At 44.5% G+C, this 19,940-nt stretch overlaps 1 protein-coding gene across 3 annotated transcripts in view; it reads right to left on the bottom strand.

Annotated features, from left to right (window-relative positions):
• Mapre2 (microtubule associated protein RP/EB family member 2) overlaps positions 1-19,940 on the bottom strand; it is a 130,513-nt gene that overhangs the window by 32,954 nt on the left and 77,619 nt on the right. For all 3 annotated transcript variants that reach the window (XM_051202127.1, XM_051202125.1, XM_051202124.1), the window contains 2 exons: positions 18,487-18,614; positions 2,557-2,702 (listed from right to left, as the gene is read on the bottom strand). In XM_051202127.1, the coding sequence (XP_051058084.1) occupies positions 2,557-2,702; positions 18,487-18,607 (267 nt within the window). In that variant the 5' untranslated portion in view covers positions 18,608-18,614. The remainder of the gene's footprint in view (positions 1-2,556; positions 2,703-18,486; positions 18,615-19,940) is intronic.

The following is a 19,940-nucleotide window of genomic DNA, read 5'->3' as shown; positions in this document are numbered from 1 at the left end:
TGTGCCAGGCATGACTTTCCTATTGATGAAAGGGCCAGTTAGCGAGCTGTTGGCCACCTCTGAAGTATGTGTGCCACGAGGGCACGCTTCGGGTTACCATGCCATTCCGGTGTTGGTTGCCTCCCTCCTTTGGAATATGCATGGGACTTTCTGGTACAATGAACAATTAATGAAAAAAGAGGCCGTGAATTTGAAAGAGAGCAAGGAGGGGCGAGTATAGGAAGGTATGGAGGGAAGAAAGGGAAGGGGAAAATGATCTTATAATCTCAAAAGCAAATGAAACAACTGGAAAAAAAGAACAGAAAGCCCTTAAGCATCAACCATAACTTGGAGGAAAAAGTGAGGGGAGAACCTTCGGCTACCTGTTTAGCTAAGTCATCAGTGATATATTTTTCCAAAAATATTTAAGTGCAGCTGCAATAGAAAGCAACATAGGTGCAGAACAAAATAAAGAGAAGTTTCTGGAAGGCGCATTTTTCATCAAGCTGCTTCTGGTCCCGGAGCCTAGGGTGCTGCCATGTCCCTCCTCTCCCCTCCCTCGAACTCTCACTGAATTCCAGGCCCGTTTGTACCTCATTGACTTTGCTGGATGTTTTATTACAGTTGATGTCTGCTGCTTGCTTTCGGAGAGACTGACTGACAACTGATAAGTGACTTGGAGCACGAGGTCCTTCCTGAACAACTGAAGCAATTTGTCTGCTGCCTACGTGTGAGAATTTTACATGATGGTGGACACGGCAGCTACAAGGCAGCTCTTACTGCTGTTGACTTAATTTTGCATTCCCAGTTGGGGACATAAGCTTCAAAGGAGCCCTCTAACACACTGGGCATGACAGACATGATGGGTACATGACACTTACTGTCTCTCTAAGGATTTGGGCAATCACAGCACCCTGGTGCTCCTGGGCTGACAGGCTGGTGAGGCCAAGGCCAGTCTCCTGCCATTGCAAACTTGTTTTTCAACATTCTTAGATTTTCTGTGCGTTCACTTACAGAAAGATGCACAGAGCTCTCTGATTTGATTCACAGCCAAGTTCCAGCCAGACCCCCCCCACCCCGTGTGTGTGTGTGTGTGTGTGTGTGTGTGTGTTTCTTCCTTCTAATGTACAAGCATGTACTCTCTGAAAAGTAAGGAAAGCCTGTACAGCTGGGCATGTGGAAAAAGAGCTACCTGGAGATTAGCCACAGCAAAAGGAATAAAAGTAAAGATTTCACAGAGGAAACATACATACTGTTTCTTCTTGAGAAGGGGGACTTGCATGTGTTGTCCAGGATGTTCTTAAATTCCCAAGGCCTCAGCCTTGGAACTAACAGGTGTGCACCATCATGCCTGGCTAAGTCCATACAATTTAAAATCAGCATTCCCAGAAGAGACGAAGCCAGGTTTTCTCTGCTTCTAATCTAGGGAAGTGATGGCCTGTGTGAATTACTATACTTTTCTTTAACCTTTATACCTTATAATCTAGTACCCACTTTGTATCCTGTAGCCTATTTATTCTTTTTACAATACTGCTCTTTTAAGAGTTGTTTCTCATAAGCTGCTTTATCTCTTTCCCCTTTGTTTGAAATTCATATCCTGTCATGCTTATTCATTCTAAGACATATGGCCAGTCATACTCATTCTAAGAGAAATGCCCTGTGTAACGAACACATATCAGTAAGAGAACATTTGAAGAGCAGTCAGCACTTACTGAGAGAGACTAGCCGATCTTAGCCCCTGAGTCCCTTATTGGGAGGACAGAGGACAGGAGGACCTTTGTGTCATTCTAGGGCAAAGCTATGCTTCAAAGGTGGAAAGCAACATTCCCGGATGATGGAGTCTGAGGGATGCACTATGCTGGACACTTTCACAGGCATCTCCTCATTATCATATCATAACCACGAGGAAGGAGGACCCCAGTCCTCTTTCACAGAGGGGCTGTGTAGACACCTAGAAATTTTATATTACTTGCATCAGTCATGGAACTGAGACTCAAACTCAGTGTGGTTCCTGTTAACAATTTGTTTTTCCAAAGGGACAAAATACCCAAAGGACCCCAGAGGCCTCTGGTAAACACTAAAGCTTCTCATTTGCAACACGGAGAAGCTAAAGACCTAGGGCTCTAACATTCAGGACTTCTGCAAAGAGGTTTGTGTCTGATGGCTACAGGGTTAAGGATTTCTTAAAACTAAAACCTCACAGGCATGGTGTGTGTGAGTGGGTGGGTGGGGGCAGGGCTGTTGTTTATGTATGTACAGTCCCCCACATGGTGAGATATCCATGTACATCCCTCAGACGTTTTCATCTTTGATTACTACTGTAAGGGCTCTGGATCGATGGCTAAGGCATGGATAGTGCTCTTCCAGAGGACTGGAGGTCAATTCCCAGCGCCCACATTGAGTAGCTCTCAGTCACCTGTAACCGACTCCTGGATAATCCCACACCATTTTACAGCCTTTGCAGGCACTGCACTTACATGTACAAACCTACATACACACAATTTAAAAACAATAAAATACTAAAAGCAGTTTTGAAGAAAAGAGTGCATTTTACAGGGGTACTAACATGCTCCTTACCTTATCAACATTCATCCGCTTAAATGATGCTTGCAGAAGTTTAAAATTGTGAATATACTCATGCTCCAACTTTGCTTGGAATTTTACCTTCTTCAAACTAATGCAGCCCGGGAAGAGCATGTCCATGAACTGGCAATAGGCTGCTCCTAAGAAAGAGACAATGGGAGGCACGCATGAGTCTAGCTGAACCCAGATGTGATGGAAGTCATGATTGCAGGTACCAGGGCACACAGCAGGGCCTCCGCATATGGGTCCCATTACACTTACACCTATTACTCCTCAGCAGCAGGGGCCGGGGACCAGCACCCCTCGGCAGTACAGCACCCATCAGGACCATTGTGTATTCAGTTCTCAGTACCAACTTGTGGAATCCTCCACTGATGCCAAAGAAGCCATGGTAAGAATCTTGCGGCTTCTCTCAGAGGAAAAGGACACATCCTTGCCCTTCAATCTAGCTAGTGTCTTGCCCCCTGTCATCAAAGTCAACTTAAGAAGAAAAAGTGCAGAACATGTAACCACAAGAGAGGCACACAGGTTCTCATGGGATGTGTGGCCCAAAGACACGCGCTCATGCTGTTTTATAGCCATCTTGTGAAGTGACTTGGCTGGAAACTGTTATCACTAAGCCTTCTAATACCAGAAGCAGCTGCCTGCCAATCTCGGTCCAGCCCAAGAGCCACAGGCTTTCCTCATTAGCATAAAGGAGGAAGCCAGGGATCAGGTGCTCAGAGTCATGCTGTTTACAACCAGGAGAAAGGTGCGAGGAAATGTCCACTAGCTCCCCCACCCCAGCCCCCCACCACCCGTGAACAGGAGAGATGGTCTCAGCAAAAAGGTTTTTACTTTTAAACAGGAAGAACTATTGAAACATGGTAGAAAAACCCCAGCAAGATGCATTCACTTGGCTCTTATCTGCATGGTAAAGATGAAGAGCATTTAACATGAGAAACTGTCATAGTTGAATCGTGTCTCAGAAGAGGAGTACCAACAGCAGAACAAGTGGTGTGACACTTAAAACCTTTTCTTTCTCCACTGGTCTCCAGATAGCTCGCTCTATTTCTATCACACGTTATCGGTAGTCTTTCTGGACCATGAAGGGCCATGGGAGGCCTCGTCTTCCAAGTAGGTGACTCTGCTTTGGCTATAGGATACTGCTGTGTCTTATGCCAAATCCTCTCCTGAGGAGACAAAACGCTGGGAACCTAAAGGTTGTGGGAACCGGAAACGCTGTGCTAACTCATTCTTTGTAGGTAAGGCAAAGAAAGATGAAACAGGCATCTGGCTTTCCCTTAGATGCCAACACTGTGAATTAAGAGTTTCTTCCTAAGCATATGGCTTCTCTTAAAAACAAGACAAAGCATAGCAAACCCAAACCCCAAACACTGGGGAGGTAAGAGAAAACATCAGGATATTGTGTATGTGTGGTGGAGGGCACACAATTATCCAGTCCAGATGGAGCAAACTCCACACCCTGCAACACAATCACACAGGTAGGCATGTGCAAGTATTGCCCCGATGTGCTCTGCAAAGCTAGCCTCGTTTTTCTAGAGTTTAGTATTAAATTTGCCTCTGAAGACCCAGATGTTACATATTCTCATGAACTAACCATCCAAATGCTCCACTTTTCAAATTTAAAAATAAATAACACTGTGGGGGGTGTGGGGAGGTCAGTAAAGTGAGAAAAGTTAGAAAAAAAAATCTCTAATGTCTATCACCCAAGTGGCAGCTAACCCCTGCTTGTATTGTGGCATACACCATTTATTTATTTTTACTAAAATGTAACAATACCTTTAAAATGCGATTATTTCCATTTTTATGCACACTTGTTTCTGTGGTGCTGGGAATCAAACTCAAGGCCTTTCTATCACACCTCAGGTCCTTTGGGTCATTTAATATTCTCTCGAAATGTTTTAATGGCATTCTGGTATTTACATCATGCCTAGGAACTTCCCTCAACCAAGATCCCATAAATATTCATGCATAGTTTCTGTAAGTGCTTTCATGATCTCCAGTTTTACATTCAAATTCTGAATCCATGTGGGATTTATTTTGGTTTGTGATAGAAAGTATGGTTCTAATTTTAGTTATTCCAAATGTTAGTGGAAATCTGTCACTTTTGACTCCTCTCATTTGGGCACCTTCTTACCTAGGGAGACATGGTGGTGGTGCCCACCCTTAATCCCAGCACTCAGGAGGCAGAGGTAGGTGGCTCTCTGAGTGTGAGGCCAGTCTGGTCTACAGAGCAAGTTCCAGGATAGCCTGGTCTAAACAGAGAAACCCTGCCTTGAAAAACCAAAAGCCAACCAACCTACCAACCAACAACTTCCTTTCTCTCTCTCAAAAAAATTCATGTATGTATGTATGTATGTATGTATGTATGTACATATATATTAAACACACACACACACACAATTTACCTTTCTGGTGTAGTTTTGAATTTAAAACGCATACAGAAAATAGCCTTTTAAAAACATTCAGATATAATTCACATACACAGTCTTTTAAAGAGTGTGATTCAGTCCGTGAGATTAGGTATATTCACAGGTTAACAGCAGTTAACCGATTCCAGAAGATTTTTATTAGCACACAGACTTCACGGCCATTCTCTGCTCTCCATCCTCTGCATTGGCAACTGTTGCTCTTCTAACTTCCTGTCTATCTGCATTTCCCCAGATTTCACGGAAAGGAGAGCACCCATTTTGACCATTGAGAAAAACCTTTCAAGGTCCATTGGAACCCTAATCCTTTTCAAAGATAATATTTCATTATACAAATCACCATATTTTATCAATCCATCCATCAGTCAGTGGGCATCTGGGGTATTTGGGGACTACTGAGCAAAGCTGCTAAGAACATTCGTAAGTTCTCAAATGACATATGTTTTCATTGTCTGTAAGGTGGAATCTCTGTTGAGTCATGTGGTGTCTCCCTGATAAACATCTTGAAGACTTGCCCATCTGCCTTCCACAGCAGGCACACCATCTTACTTTCCCACCACCAGCAATGCAATTCAATGTCACACTCGCTATTGTCTGTTATTTTGATCCTAGCTGTCCAAGGCAGATGTTGTCTCGCAGTGAGTGGATTAGGTTGACTGTACTAATCACTAATGGCACTGAATGTCTTCCTGAAGCGCTCTTGGGCCAGTTGTATACCGTCTCTGGAGGAACCTTTGCAAATCCTTTGCCTGTTTTTAAACTAAGCTACATTTCTGTTGAGTTGTAGGAATTGTTCTCGACACAGCTCCCTTAGCAGACACTTGATGTGCAAATACTCCCTACTCCCCTTGTTGTATGGGTTCTGACAGTAACACAAGAAGTGCATGCTTTAAAATTTTGGACTAATCTGATTTAACCTTAAATTGCTTGTGCTTTAACAGTTAAGAAAGGTGTTAAGGATCCACACCTACACAGCCTGCTCCAAGGTGGTGAAGATTCACACCTACACTGTCTGACCCCCAGGCCTGTTACTGGCCACAAATGTTTAATACTAAGAAATACTCTTAAATTTTACTAGTAATTAAGTCAAACAGAGACAAAAAACTTTCCCCTTAATTTGCTATGACTGATCATATCCATTGATATTTCTAGTTCTGAATTCTTTGCATTTCTGGAATAATTCCTACTTGCTGAGCCTTCCCTGAAGTCTGGCTTATATTCACAAACACTCAGGATTTGATGTGCCTATTTACAAGTGAGCTTGTCTATGGTGTTGTGTACTACCTTAGCACAGTTCCTTATACTAGAAAGATAAGTTGAGAAGCATTTCATATTTTTGAAAAGCTAGAGACTGCAGCTAAAAATAAATGGCTCAGTTGGATTCCTAACAGTAATTTAGTGCCTGTGTGGCTCGAGCTTTTCACGCCTTCCTATGCGCTTCAGAGCCACATGAGCATTGGGGCTGAAGGGTAACTGCTCTGTAGGAACTCATGTAGAAGAACATGCTACTTGAACACCTTCAGCGAGGATATGTTACATGGATGTTCTGGTGTCATGACACGTCAGCTTTTCTAGAGTCGGAGGAGATCTTGAGCTGACGTGAGGAGCTGTGCAGAAGTCACGTTGCTGTCACAGCTAGGTGTGTGCACTTGGTCACTTCCAATTCTTGGTTCTGGGCATCTTTTAAGGGGCATGCCAATAACGCATCATGAAATGGTATCTTGAAGTCAGCTGGGGCCATCGAGAGCATCTCAGGGACAAGGAACTTTACCATGGCATAATCCAAATGGCCATTTGATGGGAACCTTGTGCTCTGGGTCACACCTCATCTTGCCTTCTCACTGAGTGGCTCCTGCAACAATCCCCATCCCTCCCTTGCCATGTAAATTCTCCTCTGTAAGAGGCCAAGCCTTCGGAAAATTTAAATATAAGATCAAAGCTATCAAATGGGAGGGTGCTACATCCACAGAGAGGCTGACTATAAGGTGCTACCTTCAGTCTGAGGGATTGAGCTACAGCTTTCAATTAACCTTACTACTGATGAGGGGAAAGAATTGCAGCCTTTACTAAATGGACATACTGATGTGGCCACCTCTTTCATTATAGGAATCAACAGGTAAAGGACACCACATTTTCTTAAGCTTCCATCCGAGAGGAGGAAGGCAAGGGAGGAGGACAAGTCCTGTGCTGGCCCTCGGCTCTGAAGCCTTCCCCATCCTGAATAGGTTGGGACATGTCGCCATCCACTTCTGAGCCAACAGTATTCTTATCTGCCAAATGTCAGGGTTGGGTAAAGCACTCGGCTCTAAAATTAGATGACTATCTAATTCTCAGGCTGTCATCAACTTCTCTTTTAAAGGCAACTTGAAGTTTCTGCTAATTAGAAGACAGTGACATTTCACCTTCACATGTCCCAGACACTTGTCAACATTCTTGCTTCTGGATCCCCATCTCTTATGGTAGTTTATGTCACAGAGGCCCTCATGTGCTGCTTGCTCCCAGGGACACTGGCTCCTCTCATCTCTGCTGACTTCTTTTCACACACTCCTCTTTGAGCATCTGACATTTTCTTACTTAACAATATAACTATTTTCTGCCATCTCAACAGCCACATATTGGCAATTAAAATGACTTTCATAACAAAGCAAGACAGATTCTGAGACTGTTTGTATACTGCAATCGCAGAGGCTTGCTTTCTCTTTGTGTTGGCCTGGTCACTCTTGAAACTGATGCTCTTGCAGGACTGCATCTGCTACCAAAGGCCAAACCCCTATTGGAGGAAGTGTCCCTGTGGAAAATCAGGGCTCACCAAAGAGGAAAGGTACAATGCAAAATACACGGTTCTATTTCCTTCGGGGGCCAGCAGAAAGCTCTCCATATACACAAACCTGAGGTTTTAAGAGTTGAATGGTGAGGCTGGGAAGATGGTTCAGTTGGTAAAGTGCCAATCACAAGGACCAAGAGTTTAAGCCCTGGAACCCATATAAAAAGCAGGGTACTGTGGCATGAGATTGCAATCCCAATGCTGGGGAGGCAGTGATGGAGGGGTGGATCCCTGGGTCTACTGGCCAGCTAGCCTAGCTGAATTGATGAATTCCAGTCCTAGGGAGAGACCCTATGTCAAAAAGGAAAGTGGATGGAATTCCCTGGCTACCCAGCCTAGCCAATCAGTGAGTTCCAGGTGAGACACTGCCTCAAAAAACAGCGTTAAGAACAAATAGAGAAATTCATTTAGTGCTGACCTGCACAGGCACACAAACAGGAATGTGCATAGTTCCACACAAACACATACAGACATGCTCATCCATTCCTCCCCAACACAAGGAGGCTTGCAGAGTACCACTAACAGCTAGCCTGGCTAGAGAGATTCTGATGACATGTGACAACCAGTGAGAGCTGTGAGTGGATTAAAGTCCTGCCTATGTTATGGAAGACACAACGCATCCTCTATCTTCCAAATGGAAATTTCAGGGTAGTAGAAGTCAAACTCCAAACAGTCCTTGTCTGAGATGTAGGATAAATATTTTTATTAAAAGATAAACTATAGAGAAACACCTAGAGAGCAGGTATGGACAAGGACTACTGTTTCAGCGTTACTTGGAAAAACAACTTCCACAGAAAGCCACCATTAAAACCTCACTGAAAGCTAGAGCATTCAAGCCACACACCCTAGCCCTGGCCCCAGTGCTATTTGTCTGCTTGTCGTGGCTTATCCAACTACCACATTACCCTACCACTCCTGTTTAAACTTGTGTCAAATGTTCCAGGGGAAAATACAGAGCGTCAAGCTTGTCTAATGACACAGGAAAAGTTGAAGGGACAAGTACAGGGCAGCTGAGGAGTAAGCCTGCTGGCTTGAAGTACTAGCAGAATTTTTGCCTGTTAAGGGTTGAGCTGGTCCTAGGTACTTAGTTTCACACCGTTCCCAACGTGTGACTTCCGTTGAGTCAACATGCTCATCAAGTTTTACCAAACACATCTTGCCGCATGCACAGACACTTGGCTTCCACAGCCCAGTCCAGAGGGGTGGGGGTGGGGCTCAGCACAAAATGTCACTGGCTTCCACGGAGGGGAGCTTGGTACTGAATGTGGAGGCAGAGGTCTGAGTCTGAGACCAGAGCTAGAGTTAGAACCTAGCATTCTACATACAGGGGGAAGGGGGACTTAAAACAAGCCTTTATCACAAAAACAAAACCAAAACAAACAAAAAAAGAAGTTAGTGAGGTATATATGACAGCCACTGAAGAGATTCAGTTTTCTATTGGGGTCATGAAGAAAGGAGGTTCTAGAAGGCTATGACATTGGGGGTATTGCTTCCCACATGCAGTAGGGAGGGTTTCACACACGTGTTTCTAGTATTACTTCTACACGTCCCCAAAGTTTTGTTCTATTTGCCTATTTTTGTTTGTTGTTTGTTTTTAGACTGTAAGACAGACTGAAATGAAGGTAAGCCTGACTTACAGGCAAGAATCCAAAAAGATCTGAGTGTCCCTATCTAACAATTGTGGTGACAGGTCACCTCTAAAGAAATGCCTATCTCTTTAGGTGGCACATGGAGATGCCCCTTTGCTTAAGGGTGAATGAAAAACTAGTAAACTGCTGGGTAGGGTGGCGCACATCTTTAATCCCAGCACTTGGGAGGTAGAGGCAGGTGGATCTCTGTGAGTTCAAGGCCAGCCTGATCTACACACTGAGTTCCAGGACAGCCAGAGTCACATAGTGAGTCCCCTAAAGAAAATTACTTCATTTAAAGGGCCCAGTAGCTGAGTTTAGAAAAGACCAGAAATATACTGCAATACAGTATAATACAATTGATTAAAAACAGAGAAATAGAACAGAAAACCCAGCAGAAACACAAAGCCACTCCAAGTGTAAAATAAATGCAGTACCACAGACACTCTGAGGGAGTCAGAAGTAAAGAGAAACCAGCCATCACCCCCAGAGGGGGGTCAAGTGAAACTTTTAGTGTGGCTTCTCAGTCCTCCAGGATTTGAGGGTGGTCAGGAAGCAGGAAGGAAGGAGGCACGTGGGAGCCCTCAAAGGACATCTGACTGAAGCTAGGAAACAGTGAAGGGTGTGTATGGACAAGTGTCAGTTACAGGCAGATAAGTAGCAGGCTTTAGACGCCACAGGGTGTCAGCGCGAGTTAGCGGAGAAGGCTCCAGGGAACCAACACTGACTTCTGGCTAAAAGATGCTATTCTAAAGCTCTGATTTTCACAACGGATCTGTTTTTTGGAGCACATTAAATTGAGGATAAGAACCCTATTTCCTCAGAGAATTTCTCCTGATGCTGCCAGCATCATTCTAGGGTGTGGTACCCACGGAGAGGATCTGAGCACATGCAAGATGGATGGCCTATAGTTCACTTCCGCAGAGCACAGCTTTGCCAGTGGCTCTTCTGGTGACAGAGGTTCCTGTCCCCTGGACTAGGAGCCTTGTCATCCCTCTTCAGGTGCAAACTCAGGTCAGGGCTCCTCACTCTGGCACTTCCTCTCAGTCAAGCTCACTAGTGGTCACACACACCAACAGTGTCCTTAAGCAGCCATGTTCTAAAGAAGGATGCGCCTTCCCCCACAGCTCCCCAAGAAGGGGCCTAAAGGCTGGAGACAGTTCAGCAGACCCAGCTTGGCATGGAAGGTCACCAGCAGCCACAGAGAACTCTGGAGCAGCTCCCACAAAGCGTCCATGCACACTGCGCTATGTAACAGGATACTGTTGTATAATGAACAGATTTATTGACATTTCTCAGGTTTGTCCCAGGACACTTCGTTATCTAAGCACAATTCCAGTATTAGAAAGAACACAAGTTAATGTGAAGACTGCACAGTATTTACTTTAGGGATTTAGTCATCTGACCAAGCAGAAATGACAGAGGAGTTCATGAGGGGACGGGGGAGGGAAGAGCCAGGAAATTACTCTTTTTTTTTTTGGTAATGGTGGGTTCTTCTAACATATTTAAAGTTGACATATGTACTTTCTCTAAAACCTGGATCATTTCTTTTTCTAAAGTTCTTCTTCCATGAACTGCCATAAAATGTCATCTAGAAGAGAGAGAGAGTAGAGGCCAACTTCCCTGGCAGTGACTCAGGAGAAACTTCAGGAGACCATGCTGGAGTTAATGTCCTTTCTATATGCCTCTCATGGCCACAGCACATGGCCAGAAAGTCTTATGTGGGCTAAAACCCAGGGAAGAACCACACCCCCAGAAAGGAGAAAACAGAGAGAGGTCACAATTATGTAACAGTATCAGGGTGGAAAGAAACTCTACCCTGAAGAGCAATGGTTGTTTTAGGCAATTCAATTATTCTGTTCCCAGGGTGCCATCCTAAAAGGTCCAAACATTTAGCTGTGATTTCTGACATCTCTTTTCTTTTTCTTATGTCACAGCTGAAAGACTGTAAGTTAAAAAAATACAATTCAGAGGCAATGAATTGAGGAAATGCATTATTCTGGTGGCCAGTAGGATGTGTAACCGCCTGACAATGCGCAGAAACCAGAGGCGGACAGCACATCAGATGTCACCAGGCCACCCTGCCCACCGGTGCTGGGGACTGAGGGATGGTAAGAAAGGCTAAGCGCCTGGTATTGGCCAGGGCCTTGCTCTCCCTCTGTTTTGTCTATGGGTGAGCTGACAACCGGGACTTGAGAACTCTGGATAGGAATGTGTCAAGAGAAGCGACAGGTCCTAGCTTGATGTGATCTGTGTTGGTTTTGCTGGGTCCTCAGATGCTTGCCCATACTGCATCTCAGTACTCAGTCAACCCTTGCCGGCTCCAGGGATAAAAAGGAGTGTAGAGCTCAGAATCCTTTACTGAAAGCCGCCACCTTCCTCTTCTCAGCTTGACCGACCCATATTAGCAGCCTCATCGCAACGGAAGGATTCCAATTCCACTTTGTAATACCTACTGACCACTCACCAAATCCGCATGGCCACTTGGCCAAGGACTCAAACAAGGTGAGGACAAATCTTTCTTTTCCTTGAATACACACTGCTTGCTACCTGAAGCCGTACTGTGCATGTTGCCTCAAGTCCTAATAGACTTCACAGAGATCACTTAATTAACCACACTTACTTCCTACCTCAGACTTTTTTTTTTTAATCCCCAAAATGTCCCTTTTTAACACAGATATTTCTCATTCTTCAAAGATCAGTCCAGTGTCACCTTTCTAGGAAGCTTGTTCTGTTCTCAATGTCGGCCTCCCACCGCAATGGCCAAGTGCCCCATGATAGACTGATGTGCAGGCTACCAAGTTATTGTGCCCGGATGACATGTGGACAGTCTTTAAGACTGATGCTATCTTTTGGATCGTGACTGACCCTGAATGACACGTGTGTTAAAAGGCTCGGTGGTGCTTTGGGAAGGTGGCAGAACCTTGGGAAGTGGGTCCTTGTGAGAGGTCCTTTGGTCACCAGGGACATACCTCTGGTGGGATATGGGGCCCTAGGCTTTTCCTTTTCCTGTGTTTTGCTTCTTGGCCATGAGCTTGGCCATGAGTCTGCATCACATACTCTTCCGTGATACGTTATTTCCCCACAGGCCCATAGAAACCAGCCATTGTAAGCCAAGCGTGGTGGCTCACACTTATAATTCCAGCATTTAGGGGGCAGTATCAGGTTTCAGTCCTCCCAAGGACTGAAAGTTCTCAATACAACAACAACAAAAACCAAAGCCCCAGCAACAACAATAAACCCCCAAACAAACAAAAAAGCCAGAAGACATAGTATTTTGGGCCATGGGTAGTGGTGTAGGACCATAATCCAAGTATTTGGGAGATCACTACATCTTAACCACTAGATCACTAGGGACACACTTGGGAAGATGAGGCAGAGGACTGGAAGTTTGAGGCCAGCTTAAGCTAAATAGGGAGACAGTCTCACAATAGAACAAGTAAAGGTAAGCATGTTACCAAACAGAAAAGTCTAAGGGTGGCCAAGATCAATCACAATTAATGCACTCGGTCAAGTCTTAAAACCCACAGGTTCCTGGCTCCACCTTTAAGAAGCTGCCTGGGCCCTGGAGACACAGCCCCAGGTCTAAAAGTCAACAGTGTTTATGCCAGGCTCCAGTTAGTTCCAGAACCCACACCATCCTTTTGATGAGCACGCCCCTTTTATCGAAGCACACTCACATGCTTGGGAACAGGTGCAGCCCAGCATGGATAAAGGACAGTTGTGAATCTCCAAGACATTCCACCCAAATTGTGAAGGTTATACACTGACTACATGTGGCAATTTCCCCGGGTAACAGGAAATACTTAGATCAAAATACAGGGTGCAGCTAAGAACATTGCTTTGTATATATATTCCTCAAGTTGTTAAAAATTAAAAATTTAATAACGTTTATTTTTATTAAAAATTCACAATTTTAGTTTAGGTTTCTAATAATATGTCATCAATTTCACTATTCCATTTAGCTACGTGATGTTATTAAGTTCGACATGAATGTGTGTCCTTTGACTTTTCACATTACAAATATATGCGTAACACACACAGACACACACAGAGAGGGGTAGATAGATAAAGAGAGGTAGATAGATAGATAGATAGATAGAGAGCTTTCAATAAAACACACATACATCACAGACCATCTATTTTCACCTAGCTGTTTGTTTTGGATTTGTCTTTATTCCTGGTGTTTACCATCATGCTGAAGAGACTCCAGCAGAAGCTAAAAGTGAGATACGGGGATAGATGTCAAAGCTAACAGTCGTTTGACACCTGCCCAGTTTTCTGGAACTTGGATGGATGTGTTCTGTGCTTCCCTGAGATATCTCACACCTACAAAGTGGCTTCACACCTGTGTTCACACTCGCCTGTACTTCACGAATCCAAGGACTGGGATGATAATGTGCATTCCGGGGGCACAGGCTACCCTTCTGTGGGGAGGCTGTCCACTGAAGAAACTCAGCACCCTACATGGGCTCCTACACACTGACCCTAGAAGGAGGACAGTCTTTCTGTCCCTCAGGAGCAGCCTGCCACACCCAAAGAGACTGGGTGTCTTTTGGGCCGACTCTCTCTGTCCTCACCTCCTTTACTTAACATTCCTCTTTGTCCATTTCCATCTCTCTCCAGCCACATTTATTTACCTCAGTGGTCTCATCTTTTGTAGGGCAGGAGTCGGCTGCACAGAGCCCTTTTGAAGCCTCCAAGGACAAGTTTATCGCAGGACTCAAAACATGTGTGCCAAATAAAGCCACACTTGTGGTGGGACCAAGCACAGCAAGGAGATGGGTGAAGGTGTGGCAACGGATCCCAGGACCCAATGTGCGAATGTGGGAAACAAATCAGAAATTCCTAGCAGCAGTTTGGTAAGTCGAGGTGAGTGTACACGCCGTCCTGCGCTGGTAAGTCAAGGTGAGTGTACACGCCGTCCTGCAAGCACACTCACAAAAATTACAGGGCAAAACCACAAACCAAACCAACCCTCCAATTCCACCAATTTATGTTTATCTTTAATAAGGAATTAAGAGAATAGAAATGTACAAAATTATAAGGGAGGAGAACCCCTCTTGTATTCTATAGATTCTATGTTCTCTACACACACACACACACACACACACACACACACACACACACACAGACACACACACACACACACACACACACACACACACACACACACACACACACACAAGCTGTATTTAGCCAGAGAATCAGTGGAGACTTGAATATGTTAACCGCTGCAGCAATCCACCCTCTGGCTGGACCACACCTAGATAGACCCAGCCCATTTCACTTGTTACCTCTCTACTCTCCAATTATTTGGTATGCTTGAAACCAAGTAAATGGATTTTGAAATTAGCTGGTCAAATAAAATTAGGGAGAAAAAAAATATCTAGCCTAGACAAAATCTCTACAGGGTGCCTCCAAGCACAGATAACACTCCATTAGCACACAATGACCTAATCACAGTCCCATTCTGAACGGCTTGCTGTCTTAGAGGAAACAATAAACCTCTGGTGTTATAAAGCGAAGCAACTCCTGGGCCTGCAGACACTAACAGAATATCCTTACTTGGTTTCAGTAAGGGAGTTGGTAAGATCAGCCCTACTAAATTTAGTCTCTGAGCTGATTTCATCACTTCCCATCGTCTCTGCTGACACAAGAGAGAAGGCACAGGGGACACACGCAGCACTAGGCGGGAACCAACCTATTTAACAAGCACAGATTTGTAGCCAAACATGGTCACAAAGAACTTGCTACCTTGCACAGGAATGACCTCCATCAGGGTAAAGCCCAGAGGGCTCAACCTCCACGTTCCAAGAATGCCTGGTCGCCACACCTGGGAGATGCCCGGTGCCACACTACAAATCACATTCCCTGCTGCCGGTTCATATATCCATATTTGTAAGTGCAACTATGATTTCATAAGCCAAATCCAGAACAAGAAAGCGACAACAATAATAAAACAAAACCAAAAAACACAAAGCAGTACTCAGAGGCTCGGGGAAAATAACTGAGCCTTCTACTACCACGGTGGCAGTAGGGGGCAGATTTGGGCTGGCCATGGTCCCCACCCAGCATGGAATGCCTGCTGTCAGTGCTTGCTGACCTGTGAGGGGGTGAGAAGGGGATGGGAAGAGGCACAGACTTTAGAAAAGGGCCAGCTGGGAAAGCCAGCTACGTAGTCACACCCAGCCTAGGAGAGAAGACCCAGGTATGGCAATGGAGGTGGTGGTGTGCGTATGTGGGGGGGCGGCTAAGTTTCAAAGCAGGCGTAGGGCAGGGTCAAGGGTGAGGAAGACAGGCAATCCTTTGCCTCCTGTCAAACTTCCCGCTCCTTTCCAGCCTCCTTTGCACACAGGCCTTTTCTGCCACCTGGAATAAAGCAGCTCAAGTTGTGGAAACTACTTTAGGAACTTGTAGCGCCATACTGATCTTTCCCCCTCTTCAGTACCTTGGAAAAAAATGAACTAAACAGGTTTCAACTAGAACTCAAACAAAAACAGGCTATCATCCCCCTGGCCACGCCCCCTTGAAAGCCCTGTACATTTTACAGAGCAACTGAAGGAAAACAGAAAGATATTTCTGAGCCGAACCAGTGTAATGAAGCTTGTGGTCCAACCTTCCATTCCACAAGGGGAGATCAATATGACTAGATTTCAGAGCAGATTTAGTAGGCCAGCAGTACAAAATGGGACAACCCTCTGCTTTCCTGGAAACAGATTGCTTCTTGCAAGGAATAAATGCAATTCAAATATGCATTCAGATCTGTGACCCAGATTTAATGGCAAAGAAGGTGGTCACAAAGTTACATCTTTGGCATAAAATAACAAGAAATAAAAGCAAACAATTTTCATTTTTTTGAAATGTATTAAAAGATATTCCCACGTGATTTCCTTATTTATTTACTTATCGTGGTGCTGGGAATTGAACCCAGAGCCTTGTATACAAGTGTTCTACCACTGAGCTATGACCACCACTCTTACTTTAGAGAACATCTGAAAATGTTTATGAGGAAGAAAGAGATGTCAGAGTAAGGCAGAAGCAAACACAACACCACAGTTGTATTTCAGCTTTTTACCAAATGAAGAAAAGCTGATGTTCATTTTTCTCTACCTTGCTTTATATTAAAAAATTATTAAAACTTTCCTGTAAAGAGCTTCCAAATTAAACACACACACACACACACACACACACACACACACAAAGTAACCAGTCCCAAAGTCTATACATCCCAATGAACTTCTGCAGCTAGAATTCCACACATTCTCATTGATGTTTGTTTTAACACTGGCTTTGAGGGAGATCTGTTAGCTGGAAATAGAGAGAGTGACGTCATAGGGGAGAAAGGCAGAAGGGGAACTGTGGGGTGGGGGTGGGGTAGTGTCAGGAAAGTACAGTCTGCAGAAATGTGGGCATGATCTCTGAGTGTCTTCCCAAAGCACATTACCACACGATAAGCTACAAGGAACCAAAACAAATACCCAAGATACGTTATACTGTAGTAAAATCTTGCAAGATGCCACTACATTATACTCCACAGATCTGAGCATTCCTAAGCATAAGATTTGTTCTTGTCTGGGAGGCACCATCCTACCTGTCTTCTAAGTCTTCTAGAAGACTATTCTAGAAGAATAGAGAAATGGACTCATAAATAAATACATAGAAAGACCACTTCTTCCTGCCAAATGCCATTGCTGGAGACAAAATTAAAGTAGGCTGGAATTGGTGCCAGATAGGTTTGGGAGGCCTACACTTCACTGTTAGTGGTGTGAGGGTTCTCACACAAGCATTGCGAGCTGCAGAGCAAACGGTGTCTGTCTTTCCACAGCGGGGACTCACACTTGCTTTCCAGTCAGGAATGTCTCAAAGCAGAAAGGAAACATTATTGGGGACATGGCAAATTCTGACCGTACTGCATGAAATCATTTTGCATATGACCTGCTGTAAAGAGAGGTCACAGTCCAATATCAAAGAGTGGGCTAAAACTCAGAGCTCTCCCACATCTAAACACCTTCACACAAACACGTTTCAGCACCGCTGTATTCCCTAACACTTCATTCACCTTGGGGCCACAGGCAGAGAAAACATCTCTTTGTCTATTCGTCTACAAGAAAACATTTACTTTGCAAAGGAGAACACTTTATTTCAATTTACACAGCTAAAGGCAGATTACTTTGACATACTCAGACTTCATTTTTGAAGCTGCATCTTTTTTTCAAACTGCTTTAACCCAATATGCATTCCTACAGAACCACTCGGTATCAGGTACAGTGGAGTGAGCTTTGGGCACTATACAGACCTGTTCGTAAGAGCCCTGGTGCATCCTGGGATTGGGAGTCCAATGTTATACACAGCATGACAGGGAAGCTACAAGCCTGGGAAGTCTTCCCAGAGCTGGCAGTAGGCGAGGCAGATTGAACAGTGAACGAACAGGATGTTACTACATACAGATAGGAGGAAAACTACGGGGTGTCAAAAGCTGTAGAGAACCCAGAGTTTTGTGCCGCTAAGGCTCTGGGGAGAGAGGTGTACAACGGAACTGAGAAGGGCAATATGGAGATCCACTGTGGGCTTTGTTGTTGCTTGTTTGTTTATTCCTAGCCCCAGCTGCTTTTATTTTGGAACAAGGTCCCACTAGGTTGCTTAGGCCTTGAACTGGTTGTGTGGTCCATGCGGGCCTTGTAGTTGTGATACCCTGCTTCAGCCTCCTGAGTAGCTGGGATTTGGGCCCTGCACCACCTTGCCAAGCTCTACTGTATTTGGTCACCTGCACAACAGGATGATGGAACGGAGGCTAGGAGCCAGAATTACAGAGGGGTGTGGCCGACAGCAAGCCAGAAGCCGCTCATATGCCCATCTGGATGGCTGTGTGACCTTACATGTTCTCACCCCTCCCCCAATATGTTTTTCAATTACAGCCAAGTTTCCCCTTTTAATTATGTCCCCAAATATGTCATGTGTGGTTCATAAAAATCACATTCAATTGCCAGTAAACACATTAGGTAAATTTAAAAAAACAAAAACAAAAACAATATCTTACCTGAACAGAGCTGTTCCACTTTTGTGTAGTTTAGAGACACGATGTCATTAACCCATGCGATGATGTCATGCCTGCTCATAGTCTCCTGGGTTATCGAGGTAGAATACACATTGACCGCCATTCCCCAACTAGGACAAAACAAATGAATACACTTATTTACTCATGAGAAAAAAAATTACCTTGGAAAGAAAAAGACAGGTAATCAAGGTTCCTTCACGTGGTCCTGACCCCGCATGGGAGGTAGAATGGCAGAGGGGGGTGGTGAAAAATCCGGCACTTATAAATGGTTTCTGAACGTGCAACAGCCAACAGTTAGTTCATAATCAGATGTGTACTGGATCCACAGAGTCCCTGGCGGTGCTTGACCATGTTGCATCAGAAGTTGTCATTGCAGCCTCCACTCTGAACACATGTATGTGTATGTGACACCTTTGAAATGCCTAAAGCCCCCTGGCTCGGATTTTGTGCTTTGCCAAATGCAGTTATTTTTGATGTACATACAAAACTTTCTACTCTTACAGAAACATGTTGGCTTAATTATAGAAAACAAGCCTTTTAATACTTTCCTGCTTGTGAGTATCAATGCATTTCTGGATTGTATTGTGCTACGACCAACAAGCACATTCATCTCTAGTATGCAAATTTGCTTTCATCTTTTTTTTTTTTTTCTTCTTTCTTTTCTTTTTTTGAGACAGGATCTCACTATCTAGCTCTGGCTGGCCTGGAACTCCCTATGTAGAGCAGGCTAGCCTTGAACCTTCAGTGAACTTCAGCCTCTGCTTGCCATTGCTAAATTCAGAGTTGTGAGCCATTGTGCCCAGCTTCATGGTAAAATCACAGGCATATCCAAGGACTGTTGTACAGTTCTTTAAGATCTACTGTCACACCCCTCCCTAGGGAGCGGATGGGGGATGGGATGAGGGGGGTTCAGTGGGGGACATGGGAGGATAGAAGGGAGAGGGAACTGGGATTGATATGTAAAATAAGACTGTTAAAGAAATAAAGTATCTTAAAAAAACAAACAAAATAAACAAACAAAACCGACTTACTGGACTTACTGTCATAAATGTCTGCTCCCTGTACCTATTTTACTTACCTACCTAGCTGAGCTCAGGTAAAAATTTCTCAGCTGCAAAGGGGTTTGGAGTGGGAAGTTTCAACAGCTGAGCTCTAGAGGGAGCAGCAGGCCAAACCCACTTGCTGCCCTTTCTCCCCTCGGCTCCCAGTAACGGTCTATTTGGATCACTGTTCATGTAATTCTTTCCGGTGGTAGCACTTCACATTTCTCCCCTCCAGACTCCAAAGTTCTTCAGGCTCTGAGACTCTTGAGTCTCCCTTTTGACCTTAAGTCTATGTGGCTCATTAAGTTACCAGGCTTACAAGTCTGTGCACCACTGCCACTTGTTTCTTTTTTAAAAAAGATTCATTTTGCAGGGTGGCGGTGGTGCATGCCT

This window comes from Phodopus roborovskii, unplaced genomic scaffold (assembly GCF_943737965.1).
Source record: "Phodopus roborovskii unplaced genomic scaffold, PHOROB, whole genome shotgun sequence".
Taxonomy (NCBI): Eukaryota; Metazoa; Chordata; class Mammalia; order Rodentia; family Cricetidae; genus Phodopus; species Phodopus roborovskii.
The sequence above is the reverse complement of the archived record's forward strand: the minus strand, read 5'-3'. Positions and strand labels throughout refer to the sequence as shown.